Genomic DNA, 20567 nt, shown 5'->3' on the forward strand with positions numbered 1-20567 from the left:
TTCACACGGCCGTTGGGGGACGTATATACTGCGAAGTTCCCCCATAGGCCGGCAAAGGGCGCCGCGGCGCCGTATGGAGCAGTACGGTGCCACACACATGTGTCACCGTACCGTTCCATAACCATGAAAAGATAGGGCATATCCTATCTTTTCTCGGAATACGGCGCCTTGCCCCTAGTTACTCTATGGAGAGGGGCTCCTCCTCTCCCCGGCGCCGACGTGTGCCCGCTGTGCTACGGTACGGCGGGCACATGTTCTGTGTGAATGTAGCATAACTGTGATTATTTCCAGTTCTGATAATTTCAAGTCCCCTATAATTTGTAAGGCTTAAAAAAAGTCACTTCTCAGTTATTATTCTGCATTGTTGAAGAGACAAAAAAATAAGAAAAGTTTAAAAAAAGAACCCAATGAGATGGAATCGCACGGTAATCAGGGGCGTAACTAAAGCAGTAGCAGCCATAGCAGCTGCTACGGGGCCAGCATTGACAGGGGGCCCCAGCATCTGACCTGAAACACTAAAGAATGGAGAATGTACATTTTTGTTGAGGGGGTAGGGGCGGCTCATTCAGAAGTCTGCTCTGGGCCCCTGCCATTTCTAGTTACCTTGATGGTAATGTTAGGGTTCACCAATAGCAACATTCAGGCCACCCATGCAATCCTTATCTATATGTCATATTAGTAGATATGGAAGTAATATTTGAGGCCAGGGGGCCTTTTAATATGAAAAAAACATGCATTCCCAAGGCGGTTATAGAAAATTAACCCATGTGAGGTAAGCGCAAACTGAAGTAGGAGGCATTTTGTGATGCAGCCCTATAGGTTTATCATAGATGAAACGAAATTGTGGCCACTTTAGACAGAGGGAATAGGATTAGTGTTTTATGACTTTTTTTTTTTAAGTTTACTGTTTGTTTGTTTTTTACATTTTTTTACTATTGTTAACAGGTTTACATGGTTGTTTCAACATATTCCCGAGTCCTAACCTAGACAATCCATTTGGAGTTATTAACTAGTGAACAGTAATCTACACAGTGTCCTTATTAATATAAAATAAATAAATCCAGGTTACATCCCACTCCCGGGGTTACACGCATCTATCTACTGCTACAGTGTGTGTGTCACGTGGTCGGAACGTTTAGGACGCGTCCATATTTCCGGCAGGGCTTCTTTTCCCGGCGGACCGGCCGATGTTTGTTGCCATGGAGACACAGACGCGGCAGAATACAAGTTGCTAGTGCAGCAGGATGATGGCACAGGAAGACGCAGCGTCTGGTTCTGGCTCTAAATTCACGTTCCATCCCCTGCCCAATCGGACTTTTAGCTTCCTGGAGAACAGGGACACCAGGGAGCTGCTGACCAAGTGGTGAGTAGTGTCCAGCAGTGTCTTCTGCAGAGCACCAGTATGGAGTATGTATTATGTCAGTGCTGCAGTCTTTGTGATCACCCCTTTAATGATTGGACACTGTGAAAGTGAATCCTGTTTGGATATTGGGGAAGGGGCGATGTTCAGGACCCTAAGGAAGGTGTAAGAGGGTACATTTTTTATGTGTCGTCCTAATATGGGGGTCCCAGGATGGTGCAGGGGATACACAGTGGTCAATGGATATAAAAGACAACCTGTCAGGGACATGAACCACCCACAGGACCTTATAGACTAGACGGTTAGCCCAAACCACCCCTATCTGTGGTGGGCACCAGTGTAACGGTCACAATCTCTGTGGTGGGCATACAGGATAATGGTTATAGTCTGAACTTTCTCTTAGAACAACCCATAAGAGGCACACAGCATTCAATGGTAATTGTCTCTGGCAAGTACAAAAAATCTAAAGGTTACAATCTGTGGTGGGCACACGGCGCACTGATTACTATGTCCTAAATTGACTGTCGGTGGTGGGCACACAGGGGCACATTTACTAAGGGTCCGCAGACCGCATTTCCGTCGGGTTTCCCGACTATTTCGGATTTGCGCATGTAACAAGGGGTTTTTGGCGCACGCGATTGTATTTTGGCACAATCGTGCTGACTTTCATGCAACACAAATCGGGGGAGGGACGTCGGACAACCCGACTGATTCGGACTGAGCGCAGGATTTAAAATTCAAATTGTGTCACAAGACACGCACTTACATGCACCAGGAAGCAGAAGAAGGTGAACTCCGGCGGAACTGAGTGGGGAAGCGACACATGCAAGATATCGGTCGGACGATCTTAGTGAATCATGCCGGACTTCATCCTCGTCGGACAACGCACAGCGGGGATCGCGACAGGACCGGGTAAGTAAATGTGCCCCTCAATCTCTATTCACTTACAGTATTCCCAGACTAAGGTATTTCCAGATTTTAAGAAGCCATGAAGAACATCTTGCATTGTGTCCAGCAACACCTCCAGTAAGGATATTCCAGTGATTCTGAAGTCTTGCCACCCCCCTCATATATCTCTCTCTTTCTCTCTCAAGACATTGAACCATACATTCTTGCATTTCCCTGATTAAAGGGTTTCCAACTAATCACAAGAATAATAATGTTGGGGCTGTTTATCAAACTTTGTTTTCTTGTATGTGACATTCTAAAATGTGCAAAGTTTGCAATAACAGAGTTTTACACTGCGGTGCCTGATTTATCATAAAAATCGAGATGGGGAAAGTTGCAAATAGCCTCCTGTCCACAGCCAGCGAAGGCAAGGGGTTGCTTAAACATTTAAGACTTTGGTGCAAATTTTTTGACAAAAGTCTGAAAGAACGAACAGACTCACAAGCGCAGGCCGGCCCAAAAACGTAAAAAAAAATCTCCGAAACTAGACACGTTTCCAGACTTAGTGGTTTCCCCAAGAATACAAGTTAGGTCCTATCCTGTGGATAGGGCTTGACTTGCTGGTCGGTGGGGGGTCTCCGTAATGAGATCCCCACAGATCACAATAACGATGGGTCCCATGGGGTCCCACATACCACAACCGTCTGCTCTATTACTCTCATGGAGTAACAAGGAGTCCGTTGGAGGTACGTGGTACCCCATCGGACCCCTCGTTTTCATGATCTGTCGGCGTCTCATTGATGATGGATAGGGCCTAATTTGTATTCGTGGGAAAACCCTTTTAAAGGGAACTTGTCACCAGAGTCCCCCATGTCCACATCGGCAATAGTAAGCCTTATCCAAAACTGTTTTTTTTTTTAAATAATCATTGTTTTTTTTAGTTATTTTATAAACTTATCTCAAAGCTTACCTTCTGGTCTGTCCAGTGTTGAGTGGGTGTGTGATTTGCCTTTCTTAATGTTCCAATACTGGTCCCACTGACCACGTCTGGGAATTCTAATGCGCCTGCTCAGTCATGTATATGTAAAGGGCAGGTGGTCACCCGTTCGCTGCACTATGCTAGGGCTTGCTAGGCAGTGAGGCGGGTACCTCCTGATGCCTCACTTTGCTATAAGTTATCTAATAAATAAAAAAGCTCAAGGATTATTATAAAAACTTTTGGATAGGGCTTACTACTGCTGATGGGGACATGGGGGCCTTGCTGACAGGTTCCCTTTAAGATTAATACCCCCTGTGGTGTTTGTCCTGTAGTCAGGAGGCATCATAGTGAATAATGATCAAGCATGCTCCCATTTCAGAGCATGTAGTAAGGATGAAAGGACCCCCTATTATTATAATCCATAGCGGTCCCTCAAGTGAGACCCATAGTGACCACTTAATACCTATCCTATGGAATGGGGGGTAAGTAAGTAAAAGTGCAGTTATATGACAAGGCAAATACAGATTTGCAGGAGTTAATAGTGGTGAGCAGTTGACCTGGATTTCTGAGGTGTTTGGTGGAATATTCTGCAGAACATAACACAGAGTTGTCTGTTCCTTGCCGGCTCCTCACCCCTGTACTTCAATCACCCTGTTATGTGCTCGCTAATGGCGAGTAAATAACATTAAGCTCTCGGCCGGTACATGGAGGAGACGTTGTAAATAGCGGGACAGTCTCAGGATTTCTGAACACTTTTTGACTTCCCCCTTGTACAGCCCCAGGACTGGATTTAGAAAATGTGCTCAGCCTGACTTTGGAGCAGCTACTTCACACGGGTCTCAGTTGTTCTGGGATTAAAATGCAATGTAACGAGAGATCCTGTTAAAATGGAGGATACAGCTACTCTGTAATTCTAACATCACTTTATTATTCCCAGGCTGGAGGCTTGGGTGTTTTTAATATATATATATATACATGGGCTTAAAATAACAAAGCAAGCAATATTAAGCCAGAAAGGAGGTTTATATGGTTATATTATAATCCATGCCTGCTTTTGGCTTCAAAAACTGCATCTGAAAAACTGAACGTGTGAATGCACCCTCAAACATTGCAGACTTTTGTGCGACTTTACAGGCAAAAGTCTCCAAAATCCTGATTTGCATGCCTCATTTGTCAACTACTAAGATAAATCAAGTTTGAAACCTAACAAAAATATGCCCAAAACTAGACCCACACTCACACACAGTCATTGGCAGTGAGAATCCTGATTACTCCGCCCACACACAGTGATTGGCAGTGAGGGTCCTGGTTACCCTGCCCACTCACAGTGATTGGCAGTGAGAGTCCTGGTTACTCCGCCCACACTCTGGACTCTGACTGTCTCTTCTAAGAGTCCAGTCAGGACTTACCTTGGAAATTCAGCTCCAAATCAGAGAAACCAAATTCTGCTCCTAGATAGAAAACCTCTACAGAACTGTGGCCCTTAAGCAAACAACCTATAGACAGTAAATATGAATGCACTTTTATTGATGAGCTGATATTATATTATAACCTGCAGCTTTTCTCTCTATCAGGTCCATGAATGGAAGAATAACAGCCCAGGCCTTCCGCTATGACCAGTACTTCCAGTCCTATCAGAAGGATGTCTTTGTACTGGTAGGTTATATGAGAGATGTACTGATAAACTCGTGTATAAGCAATGTCAATGCACAAGTAAATGCACAAGTAAAAAAATACTTAAAAAATAATATACTTATATACTCGCCCTCCAGTGGCCCCTATGTGCAGCGCTGCGCCCCCGATGTCCGCGCGGCTCGTCTTCTTGCTTCCGCGCCCGTCTTCTTTCTTCTGCTGGGCGCCGCCATGTTTTTCCCCCAGGTGGCGCCTAGTATGACGCGCGTCATACTATGCACCTGCCGGCCGGGGGAGAGCTATGGCGGCGCCCAGCAGAAGAAAGAAGACGGGCGCAGAAGCAAGAAGACGAGCCGCGCAGACATCGGAGGAGCAGCGCTGCGCATCAGGGCCACCGCAGGGTGAGTATATAAGTTTATTTATTTTTTTAATGCTGGGCAGGCTGTATACTACTGGGGATAGGCTGGGCCGTGCTGTATACTACTGGGGGCAGGCTGGACAGTGCTGTATACTACTGGGGGCAGGCTGTATACTACTGGGGGCAGTGCTGTATACTACTGGGACATCGGAGGAGCAGCGCTGCGCATCAGGGCCACCGCAGGGTGAGTATATAAGTTTATTTATTTTTTTAATGCTGGGCAGGCTGTATACTACTGGGGGTAGGCTGGGCCGTGCTGTATACTACTGGGGGCAGGCTGGACAGTGCTGTATACTACTGGGGGCAGGCTGTATACTACTGGGGGCAGTGCTGTATACTACTGGGGGCAAGCTGGGCAGGCTGTAAACTGCAGGGGGCAGGCTGTATACTGCTGGGGCAGGCTGTAAACTGCAGGGGGTAGGCTGTATACTACAGGGGGCTGACTGGCTATATACTGGGGGGGTCTGTGACCAATGCAATTCCCACCTTCGGCTTATACTCGAGTCAATATGTTTTCCCAGTTTTTGGTGGTAAAATTAGGGTTCTCGGCATATACACGAGTATATATGGTATTCCAGAACATCTTAAACCAGAATTATAAAATTTGAATTGTTAATGAACAATGATTAAAGGGAACCTACCACCACGAATCTACCTATAAAGGTAGATCGGGTGGTAGGTGGATGTATGGGACGTGAGGATAGCTCTTTTTAGAGCTAATCCTCACGTCCCCGCTAGCGTAGCATAAACTTTATTGCCCTAATATGTAAATTTAATTAAGCGGCTACCGGGGCGTGGAGTAGCCGGACACGAGGCTACACGGCGCGGCTACTCCACGCCCCAGTAGCTGCTTTCCCCCGCCTACCCTGTGATCTTCGGCGCGCATCTCCTGGCAGCTGCGCGCCCTCGTCCGAGAAGCCGGAGTTCTGCGCATGCGCAGTAACTCCGGCCTTGTTCCCGAGATCGCGCATCCTCGGGCCTGCGCTCTGCGCGATCTCGGGAACGAGGCCGGAGTTACTGCGCATGCGCAGAACTCCGGCTTCTCGGACGAGGGCGCGCAGCTGCCAGGAGCTGCGCGCCGAAGATCACAGGGTAGGCGGGGGAAAGCAGCTACTGGGGCGTGGAGTAGCCGCGCCATGTAGCCTCGTGTCCGGCTACTCCACGCCCCGGTAGCCGCTTAATTAAATTTACATATTAGGGCAATAAAGTTTATGCTACGCTAGCGGGGACGTGAGGATTAGCTCTAAAAAGGGCTATCCTCACGTCCCATATATCCACCTACCACCCGATCTACCTTTATAGGTAGATTCGTGGTGGTAGGTGCCCTTTAATGAATCATTAATGAATCATTGCAAAGGGGCCTACTCAGGCTCTGTCATCCAGGGGCCTGCTGAAACATAGGGGAGCATATATGCCAAAAAGGCCTATGATAATAATAATACTCTTTATTTATATAGCGCCATCATATTCCATAACACTTTACAAATCATAGGGGACATATACAAATATAATATTACATTACAGAGTACAAACAGTCATAGGAATGAGGGCCTTGCTCGCAAGAGCTTACAGTCTATGAGGGGGTGATAAAGGCCTGTAAAGTCTTCATATTGGCTTAGCATTTCTAAGCTATTGTGACACACATATGAGGGTAGAATATACACTACAGTTTTGTAAGGTGTTCAGTTTCCTAACCCTATACACCCTGTTGCAAAAATCACCAAGAAATTGAAAAAATATGTTTGTAATAAAATCCTTCCGTGCCCTTCTTATTGATCCTGTCTCTGCGGCGCTCAGGTGGCGGCTGGGTACAGGTTCCAGAATGGCGCACAGCTGTCAGACTTGTCAGGGTGAATGGGAGGTGAAGTGATTGTACGCCAGTGATATTAATCCCCAGATCTGTGGATGTAATTAGTGGCAGGCGCTCACTACCTGAGACTGTGAAATTGCTAGTAAATGACTTTATCAGATGCCAGCGCCAGTCACACGGCGTCCAGCAGACATAACGTAGGTTAATGACATTTCCATATTTACAATGTGCCACTAGAAAGGCGGCGATGGAGTACAATGCGCTCACTGGTTTGGGTGCACAATTGACTCTTATCATATGTCAGCTTTGATGAGATGTAGATTTGTAGAATAATTTGCTCTAAATTCTGGTGCAGTATATAGTAAATCTGTCAGTACACAGGAGACCATGTCCGTCCTGCTGTAAAAGTGGTTTTCTCTACGGTTATCGTATAAAATTATTTGAATTTTTTTTTTTACTAAAAGACTACATAAAGGAGTAAGTGACATCACATGGTATAATAAGTGACAGCCAGCATGGACTTACTAAAGATAACATCTGCAAAGAGTTTGTATGTTCTCTCCATGTTTTCGCGGGTTTTCTCCAGGTCCTCCGGTTTCCTCCCACACTCCAAAATATACTAGTAGGTTGATTAGATTGTGAGCCCCATGGGGACAGGGACTGATTTGAAAAGCTCTGTGCAATCTGTAGGCGCTACATAAATAAAGAATTATTATTATTTATGATTATTAAATATATATATATATATATATATATATATATAATATTTTTTTTCCTTTGCAGGCCCCATAGGGTATTTTAACCCTAGAGGGTCTGATCACTCATGAAAGAGCGTCTGAGGCTCTTGGCTGTCATAGCAAGGGATAGCCACCTCCAGCACCAATGCCAGTACAGGCAGTCCCCGGGTTACATACAAGATAGGGTCCGTAGGTTTGTTCTTAAGTTGAATTTGTCTGTAAGTCAAAACTGTATATTTTATAATGGTAGATCCAGGCAAAACATTTTTTTTGCCCCACTGACAATTGGAGGTTCAACATTTTTTGCTGTAATGGGACCAAGGATTATCAATAAAGCTTCATTACAGACACCTTACAGCTGATCATTGCAGTCTGGGACTATAGTAACATCCAGAGAGCTTCACCAGAGGTCACAGTGGGCAGAGGGGTCCGTCTGTAACTATGGGTCGTCTGTAAGTCAGGTGTCCTTAAGTAGGGGACCGCCTGTATAGGCAGTCCTCAGGTTATGTACAAGATTCTTTAAGGTTTGTTCTTAAGTAGAATTTTTATGTAAATCGGAGATGGTATATTTTATAATTGTAGCTCCATATTGTACTGGGACTAACATAAAGCATCCAGAGAGCTTCACCAGAGGTCACAGTGGGCAGAGAGGTCTGTCTGTAACTAGTGGTCGTCTGTAAGTCGGGTGTCCTTAATTCGGGGGCCGCATGTATAGATTTTGGGTGTTAATTGCGGGTGTCTGCTGTGTAATACATATATTTTATATACGTGTCTCTCCTGTCATATCGGCTGCCAGATGGGAGTTGGGGGACCCCTTTTCTTCAGATAGCTGTAGGTCCCATGAGCTACAGAATTTTAATTGAAATTGATTATATGCGCCTTTTTGGTTTGTATTAAATTATTATTAAAACTTCATTATGTATTCTTATTTTCAGGCCTTCTTTCAAGACCCCAATGTGACCTCCCACCTGAAATTACTGACTGGCTCCTCTGGACAATGGACTGCACTTGGTAAGTATATCATTGTAAAATCATTAGCCAGATTGTGAATGTTGGGTATCTATGAAAATAATACCGTAGATGTTTTTGCATTCATCGATGAGGCCCAGTTCACACCTGGGTCGGGGCTTTCCGTTACAATCTCCATTTTATAAGAATACGACCGAACCAAAAAACAGAAGGTGAAATAGAGGTGAAGGGTCTTCTGTTCACAGACTGTTTCCCATAGACCTCAGTGCACGAAAATTTTACTTTTTTCATTATAAATAAAGGAAGTATTTCAAGCATCTGCACAATTTTTTTCTTTCATTTGCAGAAGGTCATAAGTGATATTGCCAAAAATGTAATAAATGAACTATAGTAAAATTGGAGGGAAATATTGTAGCAGTGCAACACATTGGGGGTCATTTAAAAAAAAAAAAAAAAAAAAAAGTGTCGCTGAACACGCACTTACCTTCATCCAGCAATGGATCGTGGACTCTGGCGGACCTCGGCGAACTTCAGCGCAGCAGCGACACCTGGTGGACTTTGGAGGAACTGCCTTAGTGAATCACCGGAAGACCCGAATCCACCGCAGAGAACGTGCCGCTGGATCGCGAATCGACCGGGTATTTTTGTTCATTACAATTTTATCCCTGTACTGTGACATCACTGTGTGTATTATCCCTGTACTGTGACATCACTGTGTGTATTATCCCTGTACTGTGACATCACTGTATGTATTATCCCTGTACTGTGACATCACTGTGTGTATTATCTCTGTACTGTGACATCACTGTGTGTATTATCCCTGTACTGTGACATCACTGTGTGTAGTATCCCTGTACTGTGACATCACTGTTTGTATTATCCCTGTACTGTGACATCACTGTGTATTATCCCTGTACTGTGACATCACTGTGTTTATTATCACTGTACTGTGACATCACTGTGTATTATCCCTGTACTGTGACATCACTGTGTGTAGTATCCCTGTACTGTGACATCACTGTGTGTATTATCCCTGTACTGTGACATCACTGTGTGTATTATCCCTGTACTGTGACATCACTGTGTGTATTATCCCTGTACTGTGACATCACTGTGTGTATTATCCCTATACTGTGACATCACTGTGTGTATTATCCCTACACTGTGACATCACTGTGTGTAGTATCCCTGTACTGTGACATCACTGTTTGTATTATCCCTGTACTGTGACATCACTGTGTATTATCCCTGTACTGTGACATCACTGTGTGTATTATCACTGTACTGTGAAATCACTGTGTATTATCCCTGTACTGTGACATCACTGTGTGTAGTATCCCTGTACTGTGACATCAATGTGTGTAGTATCCCTGTACTGTGACATCACTGTGTGTAGTATCCTTGTACTTTGACATCAGTGTGTGTAGTATCCCTGTACTGTGACATCACTGTGTGTATTATCCCTATATTGTGACATCACTGTGTGTATTATCCCTATACTGTGACATCACTGTGTGTATTATCCCTGTACTGTGACATCACTGTGTGTATTATCCCTGAACTGTGACATCACTGTGTGTATTATCCCTGTACTGTGACATCACTGTGTGTATTATCTCTGTACTGTTACATCACTGTGTGTATTATCTCTGTACTGTGACATCACTGTGTGAATTATCCCTGTACTGTGACATGACTGTGTGTATTATCCCTGTACTGTGACATCACTGTGTGTATTATCCCTGAACTGTGACCTCACTGTGTGTATTATCCCTGTACTGTGACATCACTGTGTGTATTATCCCTGTACTGTGACATCACTGTGTGTATTATTCCTGTACTGTGACATCACTGTGTGTATTATCCCTGTACTGTGACATCACTGTGTGTATTATCCCTGAACTGTGACCTCACTGTGTGTATTATCCCTGTACTGTGACATCACTGTGTTTATTATCACTGTACTGTGACATCACTGTGTATTATCCCTGTACTGTGACATCACTGTGTGTAGTATCCCTGTACTGTGACATCACTGTGTATTATCCCTGTACTGTGACATCACTGTGTGTAGTATCCCTGTACTGTGACATCACTGTGTGTATTATCCCTGTACTGTGACATCACTGTGTGTAGTATCCCTGTACTGTGACATCACTGTGTGTATTATCCCTGTACTGTGACATCACTGTGTGTATTATCCCTATACTGTGACATCACTGTGTGTATTATCCCTACACTGTGACATCACTGTGTGTAGTATCCCTGTACTGTGACATCACTGTTTGTATTATCCCTGTACTGTGACATCACTGTGTGTATTATCCCTGTACTGTGACATCACTGTGTGTAGTATCCCTGTACTGTGACATCACTGTGTATTATCCCTGTACTGTGACATCACTGTGTGTAGTATCCCTGTACTGTGACATCACTGTGTGTATTATCCCTGTACTGTGACATCACTGTGTGTATTATCCCTGTACTGTGACATCACTGTGTGTAGTATCCCTGTACTGTGACATCACTGTGTGTATTATCCCTGTACTGTGACATCACTGTGTGTATTATCCCTATACTGTGACATCACTGTGTGTATTATCCCTACACTGTGACATCACTGTGTGTAGTATCCCTGTACTGTGACATCACTGTTTGTATTATCCCTGTACTGTGACATCACTGTGTATTATCCCTGTACTGTGACATCACTGTGTGTATTATCACTGTACTGTGACATCACTGTGTATTATCCCTGTACTGTGACATCACTGTGTGTATTATCACTGTACTGTGACATCACTGTGTATTATCCCTGTACTGTGACATCACTGTGTATTATCCCTGTACTGTGACATCACTGTGTGTAGTATCCCTGTACTGTGACATCAATGTGTGTAGTATCCCTGTACTGTGACATCACTGTGTGTAGTATCCTTGTACTGTGACATCAGTGTGTGTAGTATCCCTGTACTGTGACATCACTGTGTGTATTATCCCTATATTGTGACATCACTGTGTGTATTATCCCTGAACTGTGACATCACTGTGTGTATTATCCCTGTACTGTGACATCACTGTGTGTATTATCCCTGTACTGTGACATCACTGTGTGTATTATCTCTGTACTGTTACATCACTGTGTGTATTATCCCTGTACTGTGACATCACTGTGTGTATTATCTCTGTACTGTGACATCACTGTGTGAATTATCCCTGTACTGTGACATGACTGTGTGTATTATCCCTGAACTGTGACCTCACTGTGTGTATTATCCCTGTACTGTGACATCACTGTGTGTATTATCCCTGTACTGTGACATCACTGTGTGTATTATTCCTGTACTGTGACATCACTGTGTGTATTATCCCTGTACTGTGACATCACTGTGTGTATTATCCCTGTACTGTGACATCACTGTGTGTATTATCCCTGTACTGTGATCTCACTGTGTGTATTATCCCTGTACTGTGACCTCACTGTGTGTATTATCCCTGTACTGTGACATCACTGTGTGTATTATCCCTGTACTGTGACATCACTGTGTGTATTATCCCTGTACTTTGACATCACTGTGTGTATTATCCCTGTACTGTGACATCACTGTGTGTATTATCCCTGTACTTTGACATCACTGTGTGTATTATCCCTGTACTGTGACATCACTGTGTGTATTATCCCTGTACTTTGACATCACTGTGTGTATTATCCCTGTACTGTGACATCACTGTGTGTATTATCTCTGTACTGTGACATCACTGTGTGTATTATCCCTGTACTGTGACATCACTGTGTGTATTATCCCTGTACTTTGACATCACTGTGTGTATTATCCCTGTACTGTGACATCACTGTGTGTATTATCTCTGTACTGTGACATCACTGTGTGTATTATCTCTGTATTGTGACATCACTGTGTGTATTATCGCTGTACTGTGACATCACTGTGTGTATTATCCCTGTACTGTGACATCACTGTGTGTATTATCCCTGTACTGTGACATCACTGTGTGTATTATCCCTGTACTGTGACATCACTGCGTGTATTATCCCAGTACTGTGACATCACTGTGTGTATTATCGCTGTACTGTGACATCACTCTGTGTATTATCCCTGTACTGTGACATCACTGTGTGTATTATCCCTGTACTGTGACATCACTGTGTGTATTATCCCTGTACTGTGACATCACTGCGTGTATTATCCCAGTACTGTGACATCACTGTGTGTATTATCGCTGTACTGTGACATCACTGTGTACTATGAAAAGACTTGTGACACATATTGGAGACCACAATAATCCTGTTTCATGTTCTGACCATCTTTTAGGCGGTGATCATACAGTAGTGGGCCCCTTTCTGTGTTTCCTAGGAGACTCCACGATTACTTGTACCACCTTTGCTCAGTCCAATATTAAAATGAAACACAATTGATAGAAATAAACTCCAAAATGTTTGTGAATGTGGAATCATTTTGCCCTAGAATTGCACATTCACTATATGAGATTTCCAGGGAGGGGAGGGATAGATAAGAACAGCAAACAAATACTTATATAAAACCCATCCTTTGTTCAGGAGATAACATTTACGATTTATGTATTTGCTGGGACTTTTGCAGCGGCTATTAAATATGGACGATTACCATCGGAAGGAAACGCCCAAGGGTGAGCCCTCCATATAGAAGAGATTATTGCTGTGTAACGGAAGTGACAGAAATCAATATTATAGCTGATTTTAGATTATTCCCCATCCTCATCATCTCCATTATCCTCAATTATTTAGGGTTCGTTCATACATTGCATTTACATTGTGCTAATAAATGCATTAGACATGGTGTTAACATTATGTAAACACAACATTTACACAGTGTTAACTCAATTGGATTGTGTTTACAATGTTTTACCAGGCGATATGTATGAATGCAGCCTAATTAAACCTGGAAGTTAATCCAGTCATAACTTTGCTGCCTTTCTGTTGTCTCTTGGTAGTCACCAGTTTAGGCTCCAGGATCCTTGCTGAATTCAGTCACACCGTTTTTTAATGTAGGAGATGAGTGTGCAGGCTCCCTGACTGTATACTTATGATCTTTTAGATAATCACAATGGGGCAGATTTACTTACCCGGTCCATTCGCGATCCAGCGGCGCGTTCTCTGCGCTGGGTTCGGGTCCGGCCAGGATTCATTAAGGTAGTTCCTCCGCCGTCCACCAGGTGGCGCTGCTGCGCTGTAAAACATCGGAACGCATTGGAGTTCACCGAGCCGGGCTGAGTGAAGGTAAGTGCAAGCTCCGAGACAAATTTTTTTTTTTTATATGCGGCGGTTTTTCCGAATCCGTCGGGTTTTCGTTCGGCCACGCCCCCCATTTCCGTCGCGTGCATGCCAGCGCCGATGCGCCACAATCCGATCGCGTGCGCCACAATCCCGGCGCAAATCGGAAATATTCGGGTAACACGTCGGGAACCCGCGAATCGGGCCCTTAGTAAATGACCCCCATTGTTTCCCTAGCAGACAAAGACAATGTTGTTTTCAGCTGTCTATGTAGGTCTGTGCTGAGGCATCATGGGACTGATATTAGACTGGAGCATCAGAAAGCATGAGCCTTCATATTCATTATGATCTTTTATACGAGTAGGATAATTGCACTTTTCCTCTAGCAGACAAAGATAAGGTTGTTTATAGATATCTATGTAGTACTTTGCTGAGGCATCATGGGACTGATATTAGACTGAAGCATCAGAAAGCATGAGCCTGCTCGTTGTAACTGTAGCTTTCAGCTCCTTATCATTGAACACATGTTGTGTGTGTGTGTGGGGGTGGGGGTCGAGGATTATAAGAGAATATAGATAAACCTTTTGGTCAATAATAAGTAAATTATTAGAAATATGGAAAGAAAACTGTAATGATAGATTGTATGTATATTATCAGGGGATGTCCAACACCTATCAAAAGCTACAAAAGCCCTGAGGTGGAAGAAACTATATTGTAAATGGGGTCAGAAGTAGAAACAATCGGACACAAACTTTAACCCCTAGGGGGCACAGCCTATTTTGTCCTTAAGGACGCGGCCCCATTCTTCAAATCTGACCTGTGACACTATAAGTGGTTATAGTTTTGGAACGCTATGAGATATCCAGGGGATTTTGAGATTGTTTTCTCGTGACACATTGTACTTCAAATTAGTTTAAAAATTTGGATGATATCTTTTGTGTTTAGTTATGAAAAAAAACAAAATTTGGAAAAAAATTGGAAAAATTCTTTATTTTCAACGTTCTAAATTCTCTACTTTTGATGCAGATAGTCATAGCTCCCAAATAAATTCATAACTTACATTTCCCAAATGTCTGCTTTATGTTGGCATGGTTTTTTAAGATTCCACATATTTTACTAGAATGTTATGAGGCTCAGAATTTAGGTATCATTTTTCACATTTTTTGTAAAATCACCAAAACCCGCATTTAGATGGACCTGCTCAACTTCTAATTGACACTGAGAGGCCTAAATAATAGTGAGACTCGTAAATTACCCCATTGTGGAAACTACACACCTCAACGTATGAAAAACCACTTTTAAGAAGTTTGTTAACGCTTTACGTGTTTTATAGGGGTTAAAACAAAATGGAGGTGCAGTCTGCAAATTGTAATATTTTTTCACAATACACCCATTTTGGGTGGAAAATTAAACATTTACAATGGATTAAATGAATAAAGGCTCCACAAAGTTTGTTACCCAATTTCTCCCGAGTACACTGATACCCCATATGTGGTGGTAACCTGCTGTATGGGCGCACGGCCGGGCATAGAAGGGAAGGAGGCGCCATCCAGAGCAGATTTGCTATGTCACATTGTACAGGCTATAATTTTTTTCTTTTTTTAATGTGGACCTATAGGGGCTTATTTCTTTTGCCACATGAGATGCACTTTTCTGGTACGTAATTTGGGGGAATCTATAGGCTAATTGGTGAGATTTTATTAACTCTTTGTTGGTGGAGGAAATGAAAATCATCACTTTTCAGGAAGATTTTTATGGGTTTTTTTTTTTGCCCGTTTACCATACCATAAAAATAGTATATTATTTTTATTCTATGGGTCGCCACGATTACAAAAAGACCTCATTTATATAGATTTTTTATTTTTTTCCCATTTTTACTGCATAAAAAGTAATTTGGCAAAAATGTTGTTAATTTTAGCATCACCGTCTTTCATATGCATAACTTTTTTATTTTTTGCCTCACAAATCTGTTTAAGGGCTTATTTTTTGCGAGAAGGATTGTTCTTTTTAGTTGTCTTATTTTAGAGTGCATAACATTTTTTAAATCCCTTTTTAGAGCATTTTTATAGGGTATTAATTGAAAATGATCTTTTTTCTGGAGCTTTTTTTTGTTTTGTTTTTTACGGGGTTCACTTTGCGGATCTAATAACGATTCTGTTTTATTATGCAGATTGTTACGGACGCAGGGATACCAAATATGTGGGGGTTTTGTGTATTTTATTCAATTGTACTGAATAAAAACCAATTTGGAGAAAATCTTGTTCATTTTAGCATCACCATCTTTTCATATGCATAACTTTTTTATTTTTCGGCTGACAAATCCGGTTAGGGGCTTATTTTTTGCGAGAAGAGTTGTTCTTTTTTGTGGGCTTATTTTGGAGTGCATAACATTTTTTAAATTACTTTTTAGAGCATTTTTTGATAGGGTATAATTAAAAATTATCTTTTTTCGGAACGTTTTTGCGGGTTTTTTTCTACGGCGTGTACCGTGCGGGTCCAGTAACGATTCTGTTTTATTATACAGATTGTTACGGACACGGCAATACCAAATATGCGGGGGGTTTTGTGTTTTTGTGTTTTTTATACTTTATTAAGTGTTTTTATGGGAAAATGACATTTTAGGGGCTTATATTTTTATGTATTTATTTTTTATTTATTATAATGTGTAGTGTTAAGTGTTTTTGCATATTTTTACTTATACATACTTGAACTTAAACCAGTGATGCTCTGATCACTGGTTTAAGTCCAATACACTGCTCTACAATACTATTTTATTGTAGAGCAGTGTAAACTGTCTGAGCAAGCTTGCGCATGCTCAGACAGTTTACAGCCAGACCCGGAAGGGGTCTGGCTGCCATGGAGACCGGGCAGCTCCGGGGCACATGCCAGTCCTCGGAGCTGCCCAGGGATGGATCGGATCCCCCGGTAAGCGGCACGGGGGATCCGATCCACAACGCAAACACCCTTACACGCCGCGGTCATGTTTGACCGCGGCGTGTAAGGGGTTAACACCCGCGATCGGAGCCGGCTCCGATCGCGGGTGTTAGCGCAGGCTGTCAGCTGTACTAGACAGCTGACAGCCGCTGCTTCTGGTACCGGCTCCGTTCGTGAGCCGGTGCCAGAAGCAGGACGTTATAGAACGTCCCCGTGCGCTAAGCATCTAGCCCCGGGGACGTACTATAACGTCCTGGTGCGCCTAGGGGTTAAAGGACATCTACCACCAGGATAAAGGATTGTAAACCAAGAACACTGACATACTGCTGTGTGCCTCCTCTGGCAGGATCTGCTCTTCTTTTAGCTTCTAATGTCCATGTTGTTACAAAAAATGCTTTTAAAAGTATGCAAATGACCCAGAGCGGCTCCAGACTCCATTAACATCTATGGAGCCTGGAGCCCCTTAGGCTCCTTGCATAATTTTTAAAGCCTTTTTTTCTTAATAATAAGGGAATCGGAAGCTTGAATAAGAGCAGATCCTGCCAGAGGAGTCACTCACCAGTATGTCAGCGTGCCTGGTTTACAATCCTTCATCCTGGTGGTAGATGTTCTTTAAGTAGGACACCTGGTGGAAACTCCCGGCCAATCATAGCCATACCTAGTTGCTAGGGGCGAAATGCTGCCTGATCAACGCGTCTGGTTTAGGCAGAGCGGCTTTGGCCCCTTATTTCTAGACTTTTCTACATTTCCTTCTTAAGGGTGTTCTTAAAACCAATAAAAAAAAGATTGTATAATAAAAGGCAGATCCCACCAGCACCCTTATCTGATGTTTCTTGGGTGCCCAGGTTGGGGTTTTGTTACCTAGCTACAGCGCCTCTTCTGTCCATAGGCCATGTCTGGTACTGCAGGTCAGCTTTTACAAGAGGGGTCCTGCACATCACAGTTTATTAACTTTTAATCATGAAAATCCATGGCATCCGTTGACCTACATTAATAAACTGGAAGACAACACATTCCCTTTATCCATCACTCAGTTATTTTCTAACCTTAAACCGGGAGGACCTGTCACTGAACCTGCAAATTTATAGATCATGCGAGGTCCACACCTTCCAGATCCTAGTGATTGATGAGTCACATTGACAATCGCCATCCCCACCCTTGTGACGAAACCCTATACTTGTGTGTAATTCTCCCCGAGGACATACCCAGCCTTACAGACACAATAGATACAAGATTATCAGCCAAGTCCCGGGGACTATCATTAAATTGTCACCATTTTATGGGTCAGCATTTTCTGGGTGGTAGAGCGCAGGTCATCGTTTTGTTTTGGTTAGGGGGCAGGTGATACTTGTATCCTTTAGGTGTTTCTTTCATCATAGGGTCTTATTTTTCCCCTAATTGTTCATTCCCTCAAAGTTGAAGATGTATCTTAACTTTAGCACTTCCCCCCACTTCTGTGGGATGGGGGTAGATGGGCGAGCCTTTCCTCCCAGCCAGGATCAGGGAGCCTTGGCTCTTCATGACTTTGCTTCTTCTCACCCGTTTTCTTTCCTTGCACCAATTTTGGTTGGTATTAACTACGGTCTCCTGCTTAAGAACACCTGACTTACATACAACCCCTACTTACAAACGGACCTCTGGATGTTGGTAATTTACTGTACTTTAGCCTTAGGCTACAATAAACAGCTGTAACAGTTATCAAAGGCTTCTGCAATTTAAAAAGGACCTGTCACCCAAAATTTCGGGTAAGCAGTAAAGTAAGCAGCTCCTAGTGCTTGAACAAACGCCTCAGTGTTAGAAGGATAGCGTTACCGGAAACTGCGGCGGGGTACAATGTAATTGTCGGACCGTTCGCAAAGCTGTCCGACGTATTCATGAGGGGGGCGTGGTTACGGGCGGTGACTGCCGCATTACACGCGGCTGTCACCGCCACCCTATGGAGCGAGCGGGGCGGTCCGGAGTAGAGGCAGCGCCTCAGACTGCCCCCTAATTAATACGTCGGAACCGCTTTGTGAGCGGTCCGATGATTACATTATACCCCGCCGCAGTTTTTGATAGCGTTACCGGAAGTTTCCTCACAGGTAACATTGGACCCTGCAATATGTGTAATGGGGGCCTCACAGGTAACATTGGACCCTGCCATATGTGTAATGGGGGCCTCACAGGTAACATTGGACCCTGCCATATGTGTGATGGGGGCCTCACAGGTAACATTGGACCCTGCCATATGTGTAATGGGGGCCTCACAGGTAACATTGGACCCTGCCATATGTGTAATGGGGGCCTCACAGGTAACATTGGACCCTGCCATATGTGTGATGGGGGCCTCACAGGTAACATTGGACCCTGCCATATGTGTAATGGGGGCCTCACAGGTAACATTGGACCCTGCCATATGTGTAATGGGGGCCTCACAGGTAACATTGGACCCTGCCATATGTGTAATGGGGGCCTCACAGGTAGCATTGGACCCTGCCATATGTGTAATGGGGGCCTCACAGGTAACATTGGACCCTGCCATATGTGTAATGGGGGCCTCACAGGTAACATTGGACCCTGCCATATGTGTAATGGGGGCCTCACAGGTAACATTGGACCCTGCCATATGTGTAATGGGGGCCTCACAGGTAACATTGGACCCTGCCATATGTGTAATGGGGGCCTCACAGGTAACATTGGACCTTGAGATAAACTGATGTCAGAGGGTCTAGCAGCAGATTAATCTCCTGTCCCATTCACATGAAATCACATATAGAACCGGGGGTTGTAAGAAATAGCTGGATTTACAGTGTATACTGCTTGCACATGTATTTAAGAAGTGTCTGTTGTGTCGCACTCGACCCTTTTGTGGCCCAGCTGCACTGGTCACCATGCGACACAAATTAGGGGACAGTGCGGCAGATTTCACATGCAAAGTGTCTCACGTGCCCTATGTTAAAGTTACACCACAAAAAAGTTTACAAGTTTACTTTATGTTAACATTATTTTTATAAACGGCAACTGCTAATGCACGTAAACACAATGTTTATATAAGGTCATTAGACAAATCTCCTCTCCACAGCTGTTTCAAAACGCCATGTGTAACCACTATGTGTATACAGTATGCTTCTTCTCTCAGCTGTGGGAAAGTTAATGAACATTCATGTTCCTGCAGGGACTAATGTTAAGAAAATTGAAGCGAGGGAGGTCCCGTGCACCCATCTATCCATGTCACTGTTTGATCGCTTGCAGGAAGAGAACATTGTCAAGGAAAGTGGCTACATCTCTAAATGCCTCGATGAGTACGTTGACGATTTTGTAGTGTCAGATGAACTTCGTAAGGTAGGACCTTTACAATTCAGATGGGTTTTCCTACCAAAATATGGCATTTCTTTTTGAAAAACTTTGCTAGACTCCTCCCACACTCTAGTAGGCCGCTTTGCTAGACTCCTCCCACACTCTAGTAGGCCGCTTTGCTAGACTCCTCCCACACTCTAGTAGGCCGCTTTGCTAGACTCCTCCCACACTCTAGTAGGCCGCTTTGCTAGACTCCTCCCCACTTTGCAACCTGCATCATGAACACTTTTTTAGA

At 43.7% G+C, this 20567-nt stretch overlaps 1 protein-coding gene across 1 annotated transcript in view; it reads left to right on the forward strand.

Moving 5' to 3' along the window:
- The first annotated feature begins 1152 nt into the window (after positions 1–1152).
- Positions 1153–20567, forward strand: part of CFAP300 (cilia and flagella associated protein 300) — a 32296-nt gene continuing 12881 nt past the window's right edge. The window contains exons 1-4 of the mRNA XM_072132968.1: positions 1153–1363; positions 4802–4883; positions 8760–8835; positions 20151–20317. Coding sequence (XP_071989069.1) covers positions 1245–1363; positions 4802–4883; positions 8760–8835; positions 20151–20317 — 444 coding nt within the window. The 5' untranslated portion in view covers positions 1153–1244. The remainder of the gene's footprint in view (positions 1364–4801; positions 4884–8759; positions 8836–20150; positions 20318–20567) is intronic.

The sequence above is a fragment of the Engystomops pustulosus genome, chromosome 2, assembly GCF_040894005.1.
Source record: "Engystomops pustulosus chromosome 2, aEngPut4.maternal, whole genome shotgun sequence".
Taxonomy (NCBI): domain Eukaryota; kingdom Metazoa; phylum Chordata; class Amphibia; order Anura; family Leptodactylidae; genus Engystomops; species Engystomops pustulosus.